This window comes from Bombus affinis, chromosome 1 (genome assembly GCF_024516045.1).
Source record: "Bombus affinis isolate iyBomAffi1 chromosome 1, iyBomAffi1.2, whole genome shotgun sequence".
Classification (NCBI taxonomy): Eukaryota; Metazoa; Arthropoda; class Insecta; order Hymenoptera; family Apidae; genus Bombus; species Bombus affinis.
The window spans coordinates 10,183,422-10,204,435 of NC_066344.1; the positions used below are offsets into that span (position 1 = coordinate 10,183,422).

General features: G+C 41.5%; 1 protein-coding gene across 9 annotated transcripts in view; it reads right to left on the reverse strand.

The window, feature by feature from the left end:
• Positions 1 to 21,014, reverse strand: part of LOC126920379 (cytohesin-1) — a 59,134-nt gene that overhangs the window by 15,921 nt on the left and 22,199 nt on the right. Inside the window, exon 1 of one of the 9 annotated variants that reach the window (XM_050730995.1) lies at positions 13,317 to 14,982. The exons of the other annotated variants lie outside the window; for them this stretch is intronic. Within the exon in view, the coding sequence (XP_050586952.1) occupies positions 13,317 to 13,346 (30 nt within the window). The 5' untranslated portion in view covers positions 13,347 to 14,982. Of the gene's footprint in view, positions 1 to 13,316; positions 14,983 to 21,014 lie in introns of those variants that run through there. 9 annotated transcript variants of the gene reach the window in all.

Genomic DNA, 21,014 nt, shown 5'->3' on the forward strand with positions numbered 1-21,014 from the left:
AAAGAAACCCTCAAGCTGATCTATCTTCATGGTAGGCTTTAACTATATCGAAAGGGTTAATAAGGATACGTAAGAATTACGGACAGAAAAACAAGTATTTCGAACCTTAAATTTTTGACTAGAAAATATCTGTCGCGTAAAAAGTGTACGTCGCGTAATGGTAAATTTCTACTTAAAAAATTGTCCGCAAATGATTCTTTCATTAAATTACCTGCTGTTACTTACAACCACCATAGTTCACGATAGTTCTAAAAATGACTGACGTAACTATTACTATTGGTGAAGGGTAAAACGAGTAAAGCAACGATGAATATCGAGGTGTATCAGGGACTTAAAGAGCGAAAACATTGACGTAGAAACGCGACCGGCTGCCTCGGTCGTTAAGCCATTGCTACGTCTGCGGAAGGTGTGGCCCTTTTCCTATAGATAGGCTGATCGGAGGGGCGATAATGTCCCAGAGGGAAGGTAGAAGAACTTCACCCTCCTATACAGAGACCAGCCCTTTTGACTTGGTCTGAAATTTCTGCAACGCCACACCAAACTAATCGTATTTCCAACTGTCTTCGTGCTCGCTCTTAACGCCAGCTCTTTTTTCCCTCAGTTCACCGTTCTAGATTTAGACGAATTAAGTTTACTTTTCCTTTTCTTCGAGAATAAGAATCGCAATGCAAGAGTTAATTAGTAGCAATAACATTTCTATCTCGCCTAACGTTTTCGCTTCACACAAATAGTGTTTTTTTAATTGCTTCGTATTACAGAGGCATAATCTTCTAATTACTCTGTAACATCAATAGTAATCACGGGTGATCTTCAATTTAACAGAAAATTTATTCGACGAGCTGCAAATAGTCGATGGAAAAGGAAAGGACGCACCGCTACAAAGAAACTTTTTTCTTTCCACAAGTAAACCGATCGTTTAAGGGAGTTTTCCAAAACACATATTTCGTTAATAAAACAAGCAATCGAATTGTTCGTTTGAAGTTCAACGAAATCCTATCAACCTCCAATCCTCAATATCAAACGGAAACTTCCCCCAAAACCTATCATGCATCTAAAATCCTACTATGCAGGACAACCAGTAACCACCCTGTACGACAAACCCTTGACTTGAACAAACGAAAGACAGGCAAACTTCTGCCAAATTTGTACTCTTGCGCACATCGCGTTAAAGAGGCGATCGCGTTACTCCTTGACAACATCGCAAACCTTCAGAGACCCAGTCCACTTCGTCTTCGACCCTCTTGTGAAACGGTTGTTCGAGGGGGAAAAAACGAAGAAATTAGGAGAGAGAAAGAAAAAAGAATATAAGAAGAAGGAGACGAAGAAGAGATTGGTTCGCATCAGCGACGCAGAACTCTTTGCTCGTGGCAGTATAGCCAGGAAAAAAGGCAGGGAGACCGGAAGTGGGCTCTCGTTGTCTTCGATGGACCTCGTTAACGGGCGGTCGCGGCGATATAGCGCGAGTCACGGACAATAACGTTGGTCGTCTGTGCCGGCACAGAGTGGTATTGTCTGTTATGCAGCCGTGTTTCTTTTGTCCGTTCTCGGCTCCGCATCCGGCCACGACGCGGCCCCGTCCTTCCACGCCATCTTCTCGTCGATGCGTGAGAAAACATGCGTGACTCTCTCTCGCGGTATCTGTTGTATACACCGAGCGCAGACCAGACGCGAAAATGCCAACCGTCTGCAGCTTCGATGCTTCTGTGCCGGTAAAATCGATCGTCCTTCCGATTCGACCTTGAGTAACACCGACTCAAGGGCGTAAGCGCGCGCGACTCAATGAAGCGGCCACTGGATTCGACGCCGCCATCCGGTGCTGAACGCTCCTCAATGGAGAAATTGTTTCGGAGAATCTAAGTAATTGGCTGTGCGTCTATGTTCAATTTTTGTCGAAGTAGAAGATGGGGGTGTTTGAAAAGAGCGTTTCAGGTTCATGTTCGCAGCTGATATATATTCTAAGTTATCGTTAGTTCGAAATATGAATGATATGTCTTGAGAAAAGCTTCGATAATTGTAGACAGTGAACATTTGCAAGTTGAATAACGGAGTGTGGCATGCGTATTCGGTTTTCACACGAATCGACGGTGTTGTCTAGAATGTCTTAAGATAAAAAGAAGGCAGTTAGACGAAACGAGAGAAGAAACGTCCAGTTAGGCTAAAAGAACAGCGCGGGAAATCGCGCATAACAGCCACTGGGTTCGCATCGTATATTGTAATTTACATGGGAACGTTTAACGATGCTATCGCAAAAATTGCCAAGCTCCCAGTAGTAAAGTCGCCCCATGGATTTCTTCACCGCGGTTCGAGTTTAATGAACCTTAACCTTAACTCTAATGAATCTTGTCGAGACGCCACAACGTAATTGTTAACCCCGTTACGCAGCGCGTTGCTACTTTTACGGCCGACTCTCCGTTTCTAAAATAACACCGCTTCGCACTATATTCGTCATTAGATCAGTTGGTGACTGGCTCTTTAAGTCCAATGTTCTTTAAACGCACCAATTTGTTCGAATTTTTCATCCCGTTCTTTTTTTTCCTCCCTTGTTCCCAACTTGTTTAAAACGTTCACATTCGAGAAGAGATATCGACTTTCGATTTGGTTCGAACATGTTAAATTACTGCGAGTAATCGCACGCAAATGAGGAGAGAGAGAGAGAGAGAGAGAAAGGGAGTCGTCGTTCAGCGGAGCATACTCCATTTGATTCACCTAAACGACATGCATGCGCTATTTATTTCTCGACTCGCGAGGGTGATCTTTATTTTTACACATCGACCCCATAGAAGCTTTTATTAATCAACCATACGATGACCTCTCCTCTTCACCCAAGGAATTACTCTCTTCGAGCGAATCGAGAGCAGCACGTTTACCTCGTTGTTCCTATATGAATATTTTTAGCAGAGCGTATCTAAAAACGTACACTATTATATACCATCATTTTTTAATGTTACTCTCATAACTTATTCGAGGATTAAGAATAATTCCAAGATCTGTTTCATCCTAACCGTGGAATTTCAAGACCACTGACTCGAAGGAGGTTCACTTCGAAACAACCAAGGATCTTTCTAACTTTACGATCAATGGACTCATAAAGCTTTAGACCTCTTTAGAATTTACGATCTGAGATAGTTAGTTTCCCACTAATCTCCGTTAAATTAATTGTTTCCTGGAATCAAATGGACGATTGCATTGATCTATTCGCGATAATTGACAATTTAAATAAAATTAATCTTATCTTCCTTCCTGGTCTCCATATTTTATCGTAAACGAGATACTGTGGGAATATTGCCAGATACGATATAGAGCTAATACGCGGTGTTCCAAATATTAAAACACCTTGCGCGAAAGAATAAATATCGTTTAAATCAACGGAGTCGTCGTTGAACGTTAGACAAAATATACAACGCGCTCGTTCCAACGAAAATAACGCTTCGAGCAACCTCTAGCTAAGGTATGCGATCGTGCAAGGTGTCGCATGGTGGTTAGCATTGCTAATAGACGTGTTTGTCATCATCGACAGAAAATACAAACGGCAGTCCTTACCTGACCCCGTCAATTAATTCAGTCCGTGACAATGCGTCCCACGGTAAATCAACTACCGTCGTGACACAGGAAGCTTTGTTGACGCCATCTCTCTGAACTATGAACTGTCCTGCTTCGCAATCGACTCGCATTTCCTTTCTCTTATCCAGCATTTTTCTTTTACCTCGTATCAGTGGAGTATTTCGAATTTTCAAAAAAGATAAAAAGAATTCTCCAACATAAATAAAACGAATACGATTCGCTGTGACGTTAATGAATAACTTAAATGCCATTTTAAAAGGATGATGTAAACTGTAAATGTAATTTATGTAATTCGAAAAATTCCTAGGGTTGGCTCTGTTAAATACCGTTGCTTTTTCCCATTATTATTTCGTGGAATTTAACATTTAACCATTGTAAATTAAACTCCGATGTCTTTCAGCTTTCCCATGTCGAACAATGCGAGACCGCGCGCTCAATGCGATGGCAATTTGCATTTTAAGCCCCTTCCAGATAGAGGAACATCGCAAAACGATGAATCATTCGCGAACGTCGATGTTCGCGCGGGCCTGCGCGCATTATCGTCGTTTTCGCGATAAACACTTACATAATATCGAACGAAATACATACATATGTACGACGTGTAACGTCGTTGCGCCGGCTACGCGAATCGAGGCAGCTGATCGTTAGATTAATCGCGGCAACTGATCGTCAGATTAATCGCAATTTGTCTGGCTGTGCAATTCTCAGGATTCTATCTCGATGTTTACGTTAAATGCGAGCTTAATCGATGTACAACATCTAAATGAATAATAAGTCAAAAAAAGAAAGATACAGTCATGACGTTTGTTTTACAGATAAAATAAAAGACGACCCACTGAGTCGATCCACATTGTCGACAATCTCGTCGATTGATGATTTATAGTAATTTTTCGTGTCGAAAGTATTAAAATAATGGATCAAACGAAGTTGCCGCTATTAGCTTTTAGCGAAACATTTTTTCTTCGTTTTTCAGTAAATCGTATTATTTATTATCTGCAATCGGTTATCGAAGCAAACAGGCCTGGAACGTAACGAGGTTCCACAATCTGTGCGAAAAGGAAATGAGAGTATATAGCTTATCGCATCCTGTGTGTGCTCATAGCGATGCACATTGCTCTTCTTCGTTGCATCTCAGGATGCATCTGCTTCAAATCGTTCACCACGTTATTTACATTTTCTCGTTATTCTCCCTTGCTCCTTTATTGTGTTTACAGTTCATCTTGGCGGACCGTATCTTTCATTTTCGAGGGAAAGAAACACGGTCGAGCAGAGTCCGAGGAAAACCTCGTTGCACAGCTAAATGCACTGCACTAATTGCGTTCTTACCTACTGTTTCACTTGTACTTGAAAAAAAAAAAAAAAAAAAGAAAAAAAAAAAAAAAAAAATTTCCAAGCTGTTTTACATTTCACCTCTTTCCTAGATAGTTTCTATATTCTTCCCTCTTCTTTCTCCTTTTTTTTCTTTTAGAACAATGTTGCAAAGAGCTTTTCAAAATCTTGCAGCGTTAGAAACGAATTTAGATGAAACGAATTTTGTTGCAGTAAAGTTACGAATAAAAAAAGAAAAAAGCGCAATCGAGCGACCTGGGAATTTTCCACGAACGCGAATTCGATCTGTGTACCCGATCACTTGACCCACATGAGAGCGGTGCTTTTAATCACGAGCCCTCGTTTAATCGTCCAGAAATGAAAAGCTTCGCTCGACCGTCTTTTGTTGCTTGCGATGAGGCCCGAAAACGTGTCCATGCCGATCGAACCTGCCCAACCAGATGGCGAAAACAAACTTCTGCTCGTAGAATTACCGAAGCTTACTTCTCCTAACAACACTACCCACATACATTGCTCGTGAAACAAGCCTTTGAAGACTCCGAAACCGAAGTAACAACGAGAAAAGAGAAATCGGATAAACAAGAATGCGAGGCAATCTTTCATTCGCAAAGCTACCGCTTTCAACTTAGTTTCGGCAAACTTGCCGAGTCCGATACAAGAAAATGTCTACCGCCTACGACTAAAAGTCCGGCAAACAAAAGCAGCATCCTCGTTTCGAGGAATTCGTACCTCCACGCAATATTCGTTACTTCCATCCCTCTTGTTCCGTACACGGTAAAACCAGAGCATCGTTCGGATTATTGCGAAAACGAAAAAGCATGCCAGTTAAAAGTCTACCGGAAGATGTTTCTTGGCCGTCGTCGAAGCGGATTCCCACACACACACACACACGCGTGAGACAACCAGAAAGGAAGTCTGGCTGGCTCCTTTTTCACATTTTCCTCGATACTTTTTCCGTAGGAAACAGTACCAGGCTCTCGTATACAATACGTGACCAAAGGCCTCGGGGAATCTGCATCGAGGACGTCTTTTTTCCCATCTTCCCATTGACATGTCGGAAACAATACCAGCTATTTTCCACCGGGGACAACCAACGAAATCGTTTTCCTTGCGCGAACTACTTCCTATGGGAAGCTTCTTCAGGAATCAGTCGGGTAGTCGTGAATTATCGATTCATCGGTGAACCACGAGAAACGATGTTCCTTCAGAAATGAGAGACACTGAGTGGGGAGGATCGAACGATAAGGGACTCGAATTCAACGAATAATAAAGGACGAGGCAGAGATACGGTGATGATGGGGCTTTAGACACGCATTAAGATGAAATTTGTGTACCATTTTATAACGAACGAAGGTTGATTCGTCTGAAATAATTTGAGTGTACATATCAAGAAAAAAATAGTCGCAGGGGCCTCGCGAGTATTCCTGTTGTTCATCGAGTACAGATGAAATACAAATAACTGAGTGAAATTGTTCTCGTTAGAAAAGAGACCTCCGTTGTTGGAGGACGAAATGAAAGACCCTTTGTATTCAAACTTTACGTAGGAAACGTCGACGAAAGACTGGGTAAGAATCGAACCGACTCTAATCGCGTTACATAATTCGCATACAACCTCAAATTTCTCGTAAGGCCGAGACATGGCAGAAAATATCAAACACTCGGTTTGGCCACAAAAATATTCATCCGTAACTTCTACGAGTCGGATAAACGATTCGTTTCGAAGGAACGACGCGAATTACAACAACGCGACAGCCGTGTTTGCTCTCGAAACATCTTCGCGAACTATTTTGTCCTCTGCACGACCTCGTGACATTCTACTAGAATATCCGTCGAATTGGCACAGGTGCAAGCAAGAAGCGATTTAACGCAGTTGCGTTCGTGTTTGGCACATTTCCTTTCGACGAAGAAACTCACCCCTTCTGAACATTTTACTATTCCATTTACTCGATTCATTCACTAGAACATGTCAGGTATTGTGTCATCTTTCGTTCCGCCTCCGCACGAGATCTAAAACAAATTTTTGTTCGTCCTCTTGTCCCTGGGAAGATGATTCGAGTGGATAAACCGGTTTTGATATCGTTGTCGATACACGTTGCTCTGGATAATTGAGAATCCTTGTATTTAAATTGCCGCATTACTAGGAAATGGAAGTTCCAAAAGTTTCGACGTATGAAAAGCGCGCGAGAAGATTTCGTGACTAAATTAATTATGTCGTTTAACGTCGTAATGTAAATGCATTTTATATCTCGAAGACGACTACCGATCCTCCTTCGTGGAATTTTTCCATTCGATCGACCATCGATTCCGACACGCTTTTACGTTTTTCGATCGGATGCTTCTTTCTCGAAGGGAAAATGATTGCAAACGTTTGTACACTCGTAAACTTTCTAACGAATGATTTAGCGTTAGCCTTTCTGCCGTTAAGCGTTTGAAACGTGCCCGCGGCGAAGTGGCTGAAATGGCTAAATTGCCTTGACGTGTGCCTGTGCACGTGTATGGGGTAAGCGTTACCAAGGGTGGTTACACCCATGCGCGGTTAGATTGTGAGCTTGACATAAAACAGAAGCTGAAGGAGAAATTTTAGAAGATGAATATAAAGAGTTTCAGAGCCAGCGTTCAACAAGAATGGATACTATACTTCTCGGAGAGAAACTTTTAGAAAATTGAAGTTTGATTGACCGTGGCACCGACACAGTAGAGAGAACACAATGAAAATAACGTATCTTCTCGTGCATCTCTTGTTACAGTCTGTAGTCCTTGAACGCACACCGTATTGTCACGCTAACGTAAAAAGTCAAACGTTACTTTCTACGAAGTAACGATGTAAAGGTTAGATGTACTATCGATCGAAAACTCGGTGCGCAACATGATCTTGAAACAAAACGATGCTTGAACATTATCTTCCGTAATCCTAAGGTCGTGAAAGTTGAATTTTATTTATCAAAATTTCATTATCGAAAAATGTAAACAACTAATTGTAATTGTAAATGTAATTGATGACAGTCGAGCGTAAAAATTTGTCGCTGAAAACTTCCTCCGTTTATCGTTATAACGTAAATGCTATCTCCGTATTGGAGCTTCGATATTCAACCAGTTTGTGCGTGGATAATCCTCGAAATTTACTAGAAACGGCGAAAGACGTATCTCTGCTCGATTAGGTCGACCAGTTCATCAAGATCAATGCTCGCCTTGCCTGTTGAGCTAGTTAAGTCGTCTAAAATGAAAAGCAAGATATCTGTCAGAAACACACAAGCCTCGAGCTTCCGCGTTCTTAGAACTCCGATCGCTTAACATCCCTTTAAACAGCAACTTTTGTACGACTAAGATGTATCTACTTATCGGTTATTCGATTCGTTAATCCAAATATAAAATGAAAAATTCGTTCCCTTCTCCCAGATTTTTCCCAAGCGTTCAAACCCACGGAGTTTACCTCTATCGAATTACGGTGCAAACCTCATGGAAAGGAAGATAAATGCAGCTGGCTATCGATAGCCGTGTGTTCGTTTTTCACGACGACAACGAGCGTAAAACACGATGATGGAATGCGCGGTTTCCGCCCCAAGTCATCGCACAGATATCGCCTCGTATTTTGACCCGGCGCGGCGATTTCCTTTCGCGTCGAATTGAAATACATCGCCGCGCCACGCACTCGGGGGAACGAAAACCAGCAACAGATACCAACCACGGTCAGAAACAGCACCTAAAGCAAAGGAATCTAAATCTGTGAATCCAAGCGGAGAGAAACAAAATAAAAAGCTGACTCTTGCGATTCTCCATGCATTCTGGCATTTACGTATATCGTTTCTTTCGCAGAGAAGAAAACTTCTTTCGTTAGGAAGCGGAGACGTTCTTTTTAAGATTTTTATAAATACCTGCAAACTATCTTTTTTAACAATTGTAAGCGCGATTTAGATTTCTCCGCTGGCTATATTACGTGCACATACGAATTCGGTATTTTCTGCTATGTCAAACTAATCATGTCACTCGCGGAAGCAAAGTACAAGAATCACGATGCGAAATGCATGGGACAAAAACGTAGAGTTGTAGCGTGAGTCAAAGTGGCACGACGGATTCCATCAAAGATCTGAATCTTTAATAACGTCTGTCTTAACCGTTTGGTAAGCCCGTAACACGCATTCGGATAGGCCTGACCTGACCTACATGTGTTTTCTTTTGTGAGTATCCGGAAAAGGAGAGCGTAGATCATTCGCAAAGAACCGACTAAAACCCGTACCTCGTTCAAACCAACCCGTTTTTATGCGAATCAACGAACCCGATTTTTATCCTTTTCTTTTCCTTTTTGTCCTCTGGAGAAACCATTGTTTCTACGAGCGCAAATCTTTCCCACCTGTTAGCCAACTACCTTTAAAACGTAATTTTTCAATTTCCACGAAATCAACGAATGCAATTATGACAAAGACGCAATTGTTTATTAAAGTGGTCCCTTGAAAACCAGTCGATGGAGTTTCTGAATGAATTTCTACTTTATTGACAGACCGATACGGCCGCTACACTGTCCAAGTATCATTCTGTGATTAAACGAAGGAAGTAATTTTCGTATTATTGCCGGTTCATCGAATCAGATTTTCTTTCTTCGTACGGACGAGATTCTGTTATACTCCGCAAACTACGAATACAGCAGAGCTCGAGCCTTCGATTATAGAGGCATTGATTCTCTGGCAAGGGAAGTCCGGATTACTGATTTATTGAACCAAGTCACTTCCCCCTCCCTTATATCCGCTGTTCTGATACGCTCGAGCATTACACTAGTCGCGTTACTTTACGCAAAACTCGTTTGCCACCGCTAGACGAGATTTAACGTGTCTGAGATTCGAAACGTAGAACCCATGGCAAAAAGAAAAATGACGAGAATGGGGAATTTCGATATTACGATTCCCCTGGGACATACGAAATATCAGAACGAATATCACGTTCATCGGACAGACAATGTACCTGCTTGGCCGCCGACATTTACTTAGCACATCCATCCTGGCAGATATCAAGCACCCTCGAGGTGCCGCGAAAACGTGCACACGAAACATTTCCACGATTTCCTTTTCCCCTTTCGCGCAATTATAACTCAGCCAGACCAACAGTCGACTCATTGTCCGATATCGATCGGTCTAACCACCCACGACAAGCTTCATCCGCCCATCCATACACGGTGTGGCATTCTCATCCGGCAAGCATTGAACCAAGGGAACAGGATATCGCGACAATTACAAGGAAATTTAAAGCGATCGTAGGGTAAGGTACAAAGAGGTTGGAAAGCAGCCGAGTGTCTCAGTCGGTGTCCGCGAGCGTGGCTAACGGCTCGACCGTCGAGGAAAAGAGGGTTACAGTCGTTAAAAGTCGCTGGAATGCGGCGGCTCGACATTTCTGCGCTCCCCTCCGTTGCATGGCGCGATCCTCGCGCGCTCGAAATACAGCCAGCTTCTGTACAAATCCGCGTCTCCACGCTCGAGAGAGACTTTCGCGGATATTCGCCAACGTTCCCCAGTGTTTCAAGGGATATCGGTGACTTTCAAGATTGGTTCCTTTCGCTTCGTTTCGTGCTCTCCTCGAGTGTGACTCTGTCTAACCGTTTACGAGCCATTATTTACCGCGAGCAAAATTCATAAATTTGAAAATTTGAAAAATTCTATCATCATCCTCTGGTTTAAAACGCGGTGGGTAAATTTCAAAGTGCAACGGTACACGAGGATTTTATAAATTTTTATAAACGAACTTTATTTCGCGGATGAATAATTTGGTTCGATAATTTTTTTTAAGCTCCGTGGTCCGTGTAATGCGGAACGTGTCTGTTACGCGTGTTACAGGATGGCCTACTGCAAAGGTCGAATTTCCATGTATCGCGATTACACGACCTACGCGTGAATAAATGCCGGAGAATGCGGGTGTCCGCTATTGCAGAGGGATAATTAAATCGCAATGGACAATGGAAGAAATTAATTAAAATCGGACGACTAAATACGTTCGCGATTGCCACGGGCGTAAAGCTGCAATGGGAATTTCTTTGTAGATGAATAGAAAAGAGAGTAGATTATGGAGATCGATTCTATTGATATTCATTAGCTCTGGCTGTGTATGCGAAATTCGTGTGCCTATTAGGGTATATAATTAATTTACCGTAAAGATAGTACATACTTGATCCTTTATTCTTTCTATTTTCGGTGTATTTGAATCGTTATTGTTGTTTTATGGCGGTGGCATTGAATATTCATGGTGGGTCAACGTAGCGTCCAATTGGACAAACTTTGGAAAGTATAGTGTATTTAAATTACTACTGTGTTATTTTATACCGACGAAATTGAATATTCATCCGGAGGTGGACGCGGCATCTAATTGGATAGACTTCGAGAACTATGCTTTCCTCTCCAGTTAAGTTGCCATGATGGACGCAACCCATCGTAATATCCTGTAAACTTCTGTCAAAACAAAAACTAACGCTGCAGCTGCAACAAAAGTTTCCGCACAGTTCAGTCTATATGGATATCGTGATATTAATGATATTTCACAAATAAATATTCAATTGTGGAACGCATCGACGTACCCTCATCCCCCGGCTATTATCATAAGAGAAGAACCACGATATCTGGTAGCAAGGAGTCTTTATCTTGGAATTATCATTCGTTCATCGCTAATAACGGAAGCTATTATTATGCTAATTTTCACTATTCTTAGGTTAGCTCACGTGTATTGGTCCTGAAGAGCCCGTATTAATATTTATACAACATTTCAGAAGGGATATCTCCTGTACACCCTCGGTGCTCGTGTCCAGTCACGATTCGTAAAACATGTGACTTCTCGTACAATCGACGCTCGTTCCTTCTGCTTTCTTCCCTTTCCTGTCCTGCTTTAATCCAATAATAGCTCGTGCACGTTTATTTTAGACCCCCAGAGACGAGACTGCACCGTTTCTGTTACACGAGAGTCGGCTACCTGGTTCGTGACACGCTTATACGGCTCAAAAGTGGACTGAAAGTTCATCTGCAACGAGTCTGAAGATCTTGGTACATACCGACTTCGATATGAATTATATTAGTTTCCGTTAACAGTATTTTTAGGATCGTTTATTCTTCCTTGTCTCATTTTCTTCGGCCGTGTAATATATATCTTTGCGATTGATGACGAAGTGCCTACGCCTTCCCACGCGTTAAGAATAGAATCCTTTGACGTAATATTACTTCTTTTCTCCTTGGCAAGTGCGATGGCTCTAACGTAGCATCGTGTCTCTCTTTGTATCTTTCTGACAGGAATAAGTCTTCCCTTTTTTATGTCTTCAGGGAGCAAACGGGCGACGACAAAGGACTCGATAGACATGGAAATTTCCTGGTACGAATCGCGTCCTTTCGCGACACTTTCTCCGTATTAAGACCAACATTTATCAAAAGATATATTCATATATTTTAATACGCGAGTCTTTTCGATGTGAAATATTAACAAAAGACGGAGAGGGAAAAAATTTCACGACTAGCATGAATGAACGATTCGTGTTTAAAAAACTGATGCAATAAAAATTTCGTAAAGAATAACCCACGCACTACGATCGTCATTCATCGTTTCAAAGAAAAAGAGGAAAACAAATCAAAATAAAAAAGATACAGGTTCAAAACGGTTTGTCTTGCCGGAAGGGTATTTACGTCAACCGCACCAACTTTCGTTCCATTTTTTTGACGACCTACATAGCGGGCATCTCTACGCGCCGCGACTCCGAAATGGAAAGGAAAAGGAGGTCCGGCTATTTTTTCTGACGACCAACAGCCTTGTTTCGCGTCCTTGAAAGGTTGGTTCGCTAAGCGAAAAAAAGACACCACGGTAATCGCGAGATCAGAAGCACCGTGCAAGACACGTGCTGTTAGAATGTTCTTCGCTCCTTCTCCTCGCTTCTTTTCTTTCTTGGCTCCCCTCGACACGGCCTTGAGTGGTTAGTTTTCCAATTTGTCCACCATACTGTCCGCGCAGCTTTGCCTCTCTTTCTTATTTTCCGATTGTCCTTTTACCTTCGTAACTAACTGTACGGCTCGATGAACTTCGATCAAGTTGGACATCATCATCTGTGCAATCTTCGCTTTTTCAAAAAGCAGTCTTCAAAATTGACTGCTAAAGTTTTACATCGGTTCTTTTCAGCGATCGCCTCGAGTATTAATCTTAGCTTTTACGATGGCTAACGAATAATTGTTTAATTATACCTTTTTATTAAACCCTGTAACGATCGCAAGTTTCAGAGTTTAACCGGATTATGTGTTTCGCACATAGTAAATGAACTCTGATGGAATCGAACGCACGACTTTTTGTTACGATTCTCTAAAAGATTGCAGACAAGAGCTACTTTGAAAGTTAAATGCTCGGTATAGTAACAGAGAGAAGAGGGAACAAAAAAGAACGGACAAAGACTAGATTTGTATCTAACCAACGGTATTTACCGCACAACAGAGATGCCAGACGTTGACCATGTGCTGCGGTTTCTATTCAATCCAATGCATACTGGGAAATGGCGGCTAAAGTCGGGCTAAACCTTCGGTGTTAAATTCCCTGGTGTGCTTCTTCTATTGCTCAACTCTTGGAGACCCAATGATCGAAACGGTCTTCCATTCTTCTCAGAGTAATAAACCAACAAAACGAACATCGGTTAACAGACTTAGGATTACGATCGAGTCACTTAACAGCGCGTCTCTGTACCGTAAACGAGAGAGTAAGCACATCATTCGGCTCTAACGCGCGGTTAGTAGATACTTGTACGATCAAAAGAAAAACTTGTAGTCCGACGAGTTTTGCACAACATCGGTACGGCTATGTCGCGACACAGGTATTTCGCGTTTTCTCGCCAGAAATCTCTTAGCGCGCGAGTATCCACGGTGGATAATAATAGGCATGAAAAAGGGGCGGGGGGAGAGGAAATAGAGACAAGATGGAAAAAAAGGAAGAGAAGCGGAAAAGGAGAAGATAAAAAATAAATGGTCGTAGAATGATAAGGCAAGGTGGAACGTGGAGCGTGAATTAGGGAGACGATACGCGTTCCGCCGAGAGAAAACGACGACTCGTTGGAAACGCGCAGACGTTATTATCATGCCCTGGCGGAATACCAGTTACTTCTACCACGTTCCAGTTCCTTTCTTCGCCAGGTATTCAGCGAACGGTCCTGGTAAAGTGACCTCTCAAGGCCGTCGGCCGAGCAACAAGAGAAGAGAGGACGAGGGAATTCCCCCTTTCGCTCGGTCAGCAGCCGCGCGCAGTTTCATCTAGCTGGACACGGAGCCGGAAAATGCGTCGTGGAAACACACTTCAGTGATTAGATCGCGTAACTACCTCTTATCTTCTTCTTCTATTTTTTCTTTTTTTTTTTTTTCTAAATACTTTATGCATGCGTTTTTCGTTTCACGGTAAATGTTGTCCTTTGAAGATCGATCGGACGATCGCTTCTCACGAAAAAAATGAGCCAAGACTGGTTTCAAACTTTATCGTGACAGTCGTACGTATAAATCACATTCACACCTATTAACCTAATACAAGATGATAAGTAAATGGGTCGTAATAGCATGAAATTAAATTCGTTTAACATTAGCGTGACACTGTGACATTTAATGTCATTAGAAATAACGATGGGCTAATAACCACTGGTAGCACATTTTTTAGCATGTGATTTTTAGAGGCCCTCGTTATCCCATTAACTTTTTCCTGATCGCAGAAAAGCAAAGAGAAAAGAAAAAGACAGAGAGCGAGGGAGAGAGGGAGAGACGCTTACCGCAGACGTTACAAGTCGTCACGGTAATTAAAAACGGTACTAATGGAATTACGAGCTGTTAACGCGTCTTTTTCAGCTGGAACGACAGAAAGAACGATTTTGCTTTTGAATTTAGTGGTTTCACCTTCTAGCAAGGCTGCTCGAATACGTTGATTGAAATTATACGCTGCAACGCGCAACGACGCCGTTCTACGCTCAATTATAACCATCGTTCGTGTACTCTGTTGTAATTAACCCGACACCTGCGCCAGTGAAATTATCAAACGCGGTTATTACGGTTTTATCGTAGCTACCATTAACTTTGCTTTCCTATTATCGATAATCTTTGAACGTTATGCTGCAGCATCGTAACGCGCGATAAAAATACGCTTAATGAGTGAAATCTGATTAATTATAAAAAGGTGGATGGAAATATATACCAGTTTTACAAACATAAATTTTACAAGGAGAAAATCGTAAATCGCTTCAGTTCTTGGGAACACGCAACTAAAAGTAGCGCTCCACTTCGTTACGCGAACTTGCAACTTACAATCGTAGACATACATCGCGATATAACGAGTTGCAACTGCAGTTTTAACCCTAACAGTTAAACCCTAAGTAGGAGGAGGGTGTGACACGTTTTCTAAGTTGGCGTCCTACATCATAGAATTAATTACTCTTTAACTGTGCAAATGTAGGAAGTACTTTGTTTTGCCTTTTACTAAAAAAAAATCGCAATTAGTCATTGTTCGCGGAAGTGTTTGTTCGATCATACTCAAACGGTCGCATTTAACCTTGCCGTTGATGATACATAGAAGCAATCGCACATGCTCGTTTCCGTTTCATAGTTCGCTATAAAATTTGCCCCAACCACTATGACCTGATAGCGCGATACGCTCGATACAGGATACGCAAATCAGGACAAAAGGAAACGATCCTGACGAACGGAAATAAGAATCGCTCTCGATGGAACTGCAAAACTTCCGGCGGCGAAGAATAGCATACCGCGTATAATCAGCGAACGGTCTTTCTTTTTTCTTTCCTTTTTCTTTTTTTCAAATAAAATGAGAACACGGCTCGATCGAATCAGATCTTAGGATAAATAAAGTTAGGACAAGTAGGATGAGCAAGTTATTTGAATCAAATTAAGCGATTTTCTTCGTAATACACCAAACTCGGCTATGAACAACTTTTAAGCGATTTGCATTTGAAAACGGACTATTTAATTCGTTATTAGTAGCGTGATAAGCAACGAAATATATCTTATACATTGACAAGTCGACGACGGTTATAGGCTTCTTCAAGGATATATCCTTGTATTCATCATTCATCAAAGATAAGTTTCTTGAACTAATATTGGTATCCTCATTTGTAATTATCATAATTTATTAGCTTTATTAATTTTCATATAATACTTGCTTGCTTACTTAAGTAACCCTATCGTGTTATATTTCGTTATGGAAAAGCAGGCATACGAACAATCGAATTTCAGCGATAAGAATAGTTCTCTGTGCGAGAAAGGTGCGTCAGATTCGAACGGTATGCGAGTTTGCAGGGATGGAATTTGCGCGTGCTATTTAAACGAATGATTCATCGACGCCTGTAACGCAACTTCGATTTCTTCCGCCACCGTTTTCGTACCTCGTCTTCTCGCTGATATGAATGAATTCTCGCGCGTTTACGAATTGTATTTATAACCCTTCCGTCTGCATCTGGTTCCTCCTCTTCCGGATGATACACGTTTCTCACAGTACCGTGAAACAATTCGGTTCAGAAGTAGTCACGTTGTTGCTTTAAGAGAGAAACCGAAATATCGTATGATGTAAAAAGATTATCATATTTTTTAGTGTAGTGCGTAGGAGTGATAGAACGAGCGATCGATGATTGAGCGAACGCTTATATTAGACTATTGACGTGAGTGACGAACGATTCGAAGAATACGCATGAAAATTTACCTGTGTATAGCAAGAACGTGTGACGCATGTGAAATCTTCGAACGAGAGTCGTTATAGCGTTTCGCTACTATTTTATTAAAAATCTGTCTGCAACCCAGTATTCCTGCGAATTGAGAATTTAAAATTGCCATGCTGAGTCTGAACCTTGCAGTGATCATACACCTATAGTACCTACAATTATATTTTTACGTTTCTTCAATCAATGCTCTCGTCGATACTATCTTGAGACTTCGTTAAAGCTGAAAACCTGAATTTCAACATTGAAGTTGCAATATTACACAAGCCGATAGTTATGCATGCCTTTAAGCATGCTTATCGATACAACCTTGAAATGTCCTTCGGTATATGAAATTTAAATTTCAACGTTTACTATTACAAAAGCGTACGCTGTATCCATTTACGAAACATATTCGAAATAACGATCGTTTATGGACGAAGGTTGTGAGTGCGAACGTTGTTTGTATAATCCGTGCATTTCATTTCAACATGCATAAGCATGTAAATCTTGGAGAACTAGATGTTCGTTTAGAGGAGGTGGATACGTCCCGAGGAAACAGAAGTTCGCCAACGAAGGAACATAGTGTATGTATAACGCGCAGGAAAGCTTAAACAAGCCTTATTATACCGCCAAGCTCTGTGTATACCCAAACGACTCGGTTTGTCTGTGCCCTTTGCATTTCACGTCATAACGGAAGCGTTAACAGTCCTTGGCCTTAAGAAAGGAAGCAGGAGGAAGTTCGGGTCGAATGGACGCCTGTGTGTTATTACGTCTTCCAATTAAATTAGAACGTTCACCATTTCGCTAAAGTTTTCCCGCCGTTTAAACGTTTAACGATACTTCGCAACGCATTTTCTTCTCAAATCTGAATTTTTCATTTTTCATTCCACTCGATCGATGTTCGAAGTTTGAACGACTATTGGCATCGACTATAACCAACCACTATGGCGAGACCAATGCCTCGACTACAGTCGGCAATTGATACTCCAAAGCAGCTGTGTGTATCTTCTTCGTAAATGTCTGTGCCATTCCAAATAATTTACAATCGAGAGAAGCAGTCTTTGCGCTGCGATAACAAAGTCACAACGAGACTTTTCAATAATCGTTCGTTACCCTGAAAGAGTTCATAGATACCATTTACGACATAGAATATTCAACGGCAGCTGCGTCTACGGTTCATTCGTTCTTTGATCGCCTGTTTGCCAGATTCTGTAACCTTGCTTCGTAGACGCCATCGCGACACTTGCAAAACACCTGCATCATTATATTTACCACTATTCGCTATTATATCTCTAATAGTAGCGGTACTCGAGTATAACTATCTGCTGCGCATGATTTTTTTTTTTTTTTTAATCTTTTTACCAGTAGCAAACTGATAAGCAGTACACGATAATCTCTTAATCGTCGTAGTTTCTTGAACATTTTCAATCAAAATACAATAGCAAATCGATGGAAAGAACGTTGCGTGGCTCTGTTTTCCACCGATTCGTTCGGACGTTTTCGTATCAACACCTCAATGAAACGCACGTTACAACAGAGAGGTTCCTCCCACGCGTTGAAAGTTTGCCCTCTAAACCGGTAGCGTTCCATTATTTATTTCTAACAGTGAGTCATTAAATCGAGGTAATCCGAAGAATATCGATGTCCCAATTAGTTGAAAGAGAGACAGAAACGGCGGAAATCTTTGAAGCCGATCGGTGGGCGTGAGAGATGTTAATGTTCGCACGCGTCCAGCAAGGCCGAGGACGCGAGAAGCGTAATTGGAAGGCATCCAACTGCCTTAATACCAGCAGAGATTTCTTTTATTAAAAAGAGGGCCGAACGCGCGGACCTGGCGACACTCCAGAAATTATGAATCGGTGAAAGAAAGGGAAGCTAGCCCATAAATGATGTATAAAAGTGTTCTCGATGTCTATCTTTGCTTTTCTGCCTCTTTCTCTTACTCGTGCTCGCGTTACGGACGATGACTCCGACTTTTTAAGGCTTCCTTTTAATAGGACGAAAACCTTTTGTATCGGATCTTCAACCGACCTACTACTCTTCCAACCACAAAGCTCACCTCGTGTCTCATCGAAGCTAAACCGATGAACGTATTCGCGAGAAAATCGTAGCGGTCGATGATTCTCATTGACCCTTTGAGCTGGTGCGTTCTAACTTGGATATATTTAACGCTAGATCGTGGCTAGTTACGCATATTCGTATTTTTACGATTGCGATGGAACGAAAGGAACTTAGACAGAAATTTCTTTCATCTGGTAGATATTACAGAGAGTATTCTAGATATTTCATATATCTTTGCATATTATATGCATTCTCTGCATTTTCGTGCTTTTAAATTTCGCATTAGTGCAGAAAGATCAGCAGCCCATCCGTTACTTTACTTCCAAAAGAATGATTAGAGTAATTTTATTTCGTAATTTCATGCACAGAAGTTTTGTGATAAAGAAACCATATAAAAATAAGTTATTCGTCTCTTTTGAAATTACAGATCGCCGATGTATCTGGATAATGAAATTGAGAAACTAAGAAAAAGTTAAAGCGAAATTGATCAATTTCACTCACTCGTCAGACGAGTCAATAATGAAATAATACCAAAGTGTATTTGGAAAACCCAGTTTACTATGACACAGTAACTTGATCGAATCAAATAAATCAGGGTAGGCTTACGTGGATGGATTAACTGATCGATCACCATGAAGATCAGCTCGTGGAGACCTAACTGCATAAAGAGAGGCTCTGACTGAAAGCAACCCTGACGTTTTTACTCATCGACTTCTCGGTCCTTCAGAAACAGCTATAAAAAGTAGATAGGTACAATCGTTCGACAGACGACTGTGTAATGTGCAAACACGCGGGAGAACCGAGTCAGCCGCGAATCGCATTCCCAGAAGGAACCTCTATACTCGAGTTACCCATTAGTCATTAATTCAACAATCGTCGTCGAGGTTTGTTAGTTTTTCGATTATTATCGTACCACGATCGGGTTACGGCGGCACATCACGCGCCAATAAATTCGTCCATTGCAATTTTCTTAAGTACCCGGACCTAATTAATCGATAAGTGTCCCGAATGTCCGTTGAGTTAGGCTTTCACCGAGTGGTCCCTATTCGGTTCCGGCATTGGCTTTAACCGAGTAATCGTATCCTTGCGGAAATATATTTCCATTCAATCGTCCTATTACATTAGCCATCAGCGCTCTGTAAATATGGATGACGAATGACTTTTCGAATCGCAAATGATCGTTCCTACGACTTTGCTGTCCTCTTTATGATTCGCAACTACCACTACTCGTCTATTTTTTCTCGTTTTTACGTGCACGATAATTTAGCTTCGAGAAAATGTACTTTGAAAATTGATAGGCCGGCACGTGTGTTGAAACTCGGTTTAGTAAACGACATTAGGGTCGTCCATTAAATGCTCGCGGGTCTCCGGTAGAAAGCAATACCACGTGTACCATGCAATTAATGCAACTAGGATCGGTTGCTCGAAAACAAGTTAATAATAATAACAGCATTCTTGTAATGTTTCTAACGTCGTTATGCGTGCTTTGGTCTCTCTCTCTCGTTACTTTTTATTTACCACTTTCACTGTGAATTCAAACGACCATGTCCCAACTACGATAATTGTGTTGCAAAACTCGAAGAGAAGTTGCTTTACGTGTACAGTTATTTATCCATTCGTTAATATGTACCCTTCCTCTATGTGGATTTTAAAACAGGGAATACATAATTTTGTTCATGCGCCATCCTAACAAATCTTGACAGTTTATACTTTCCGGTGTGACTGTACGGTGACTTCAACGGTGAAAGGATTAAGAAGGGACACCAGGTAAAAAATACCTTAAAAAATACCTTCGAATTCTAACGTACAAGCTATGCAGCGTTAAAAGCTACGCGAATTGGCCGGTCACACAGTTCGCTTCGGTCTATTCGCGGTGCCGAATGGCCGTCGATACGCGGTATGCATACGAAGCAAGAGAAGATCGATATGTATGTCTCACTGTAAACACAATGCCGCGTTTAGAGTTAGCCAGTGACACGTGTTCCACCAGAGTAAACACATCTACGTGCGTTCTGCAGATAAATATAATTTTCCCCACGACCCATATGTTCTTGCTAACATATTGTTCAAGCGAAATCACCCTCGACCACTTACATAGCTTGCTGGAATTATGCAAATTTCAAGGTCCGAATAACACGTCAATTAATGGCGATTCTTTTACCAAAAGCTCCTGGTAAATAAGTTCTTGTCTTTTCACGGTTCGAGTTCAGATTTCGAGCGACTATTATCGCTCAACTGTGGCAGAACAACTCGGTAAACCGAGTATAATACACATCGTGTTGTGTGAATATTATTATTCTCAGCAACTTTGTCGTCCTTAACGTTGTACGATGTTACAACAGATGCCAATATCGCAATGTGTTCCCGACTGTCGTATCATATGTAT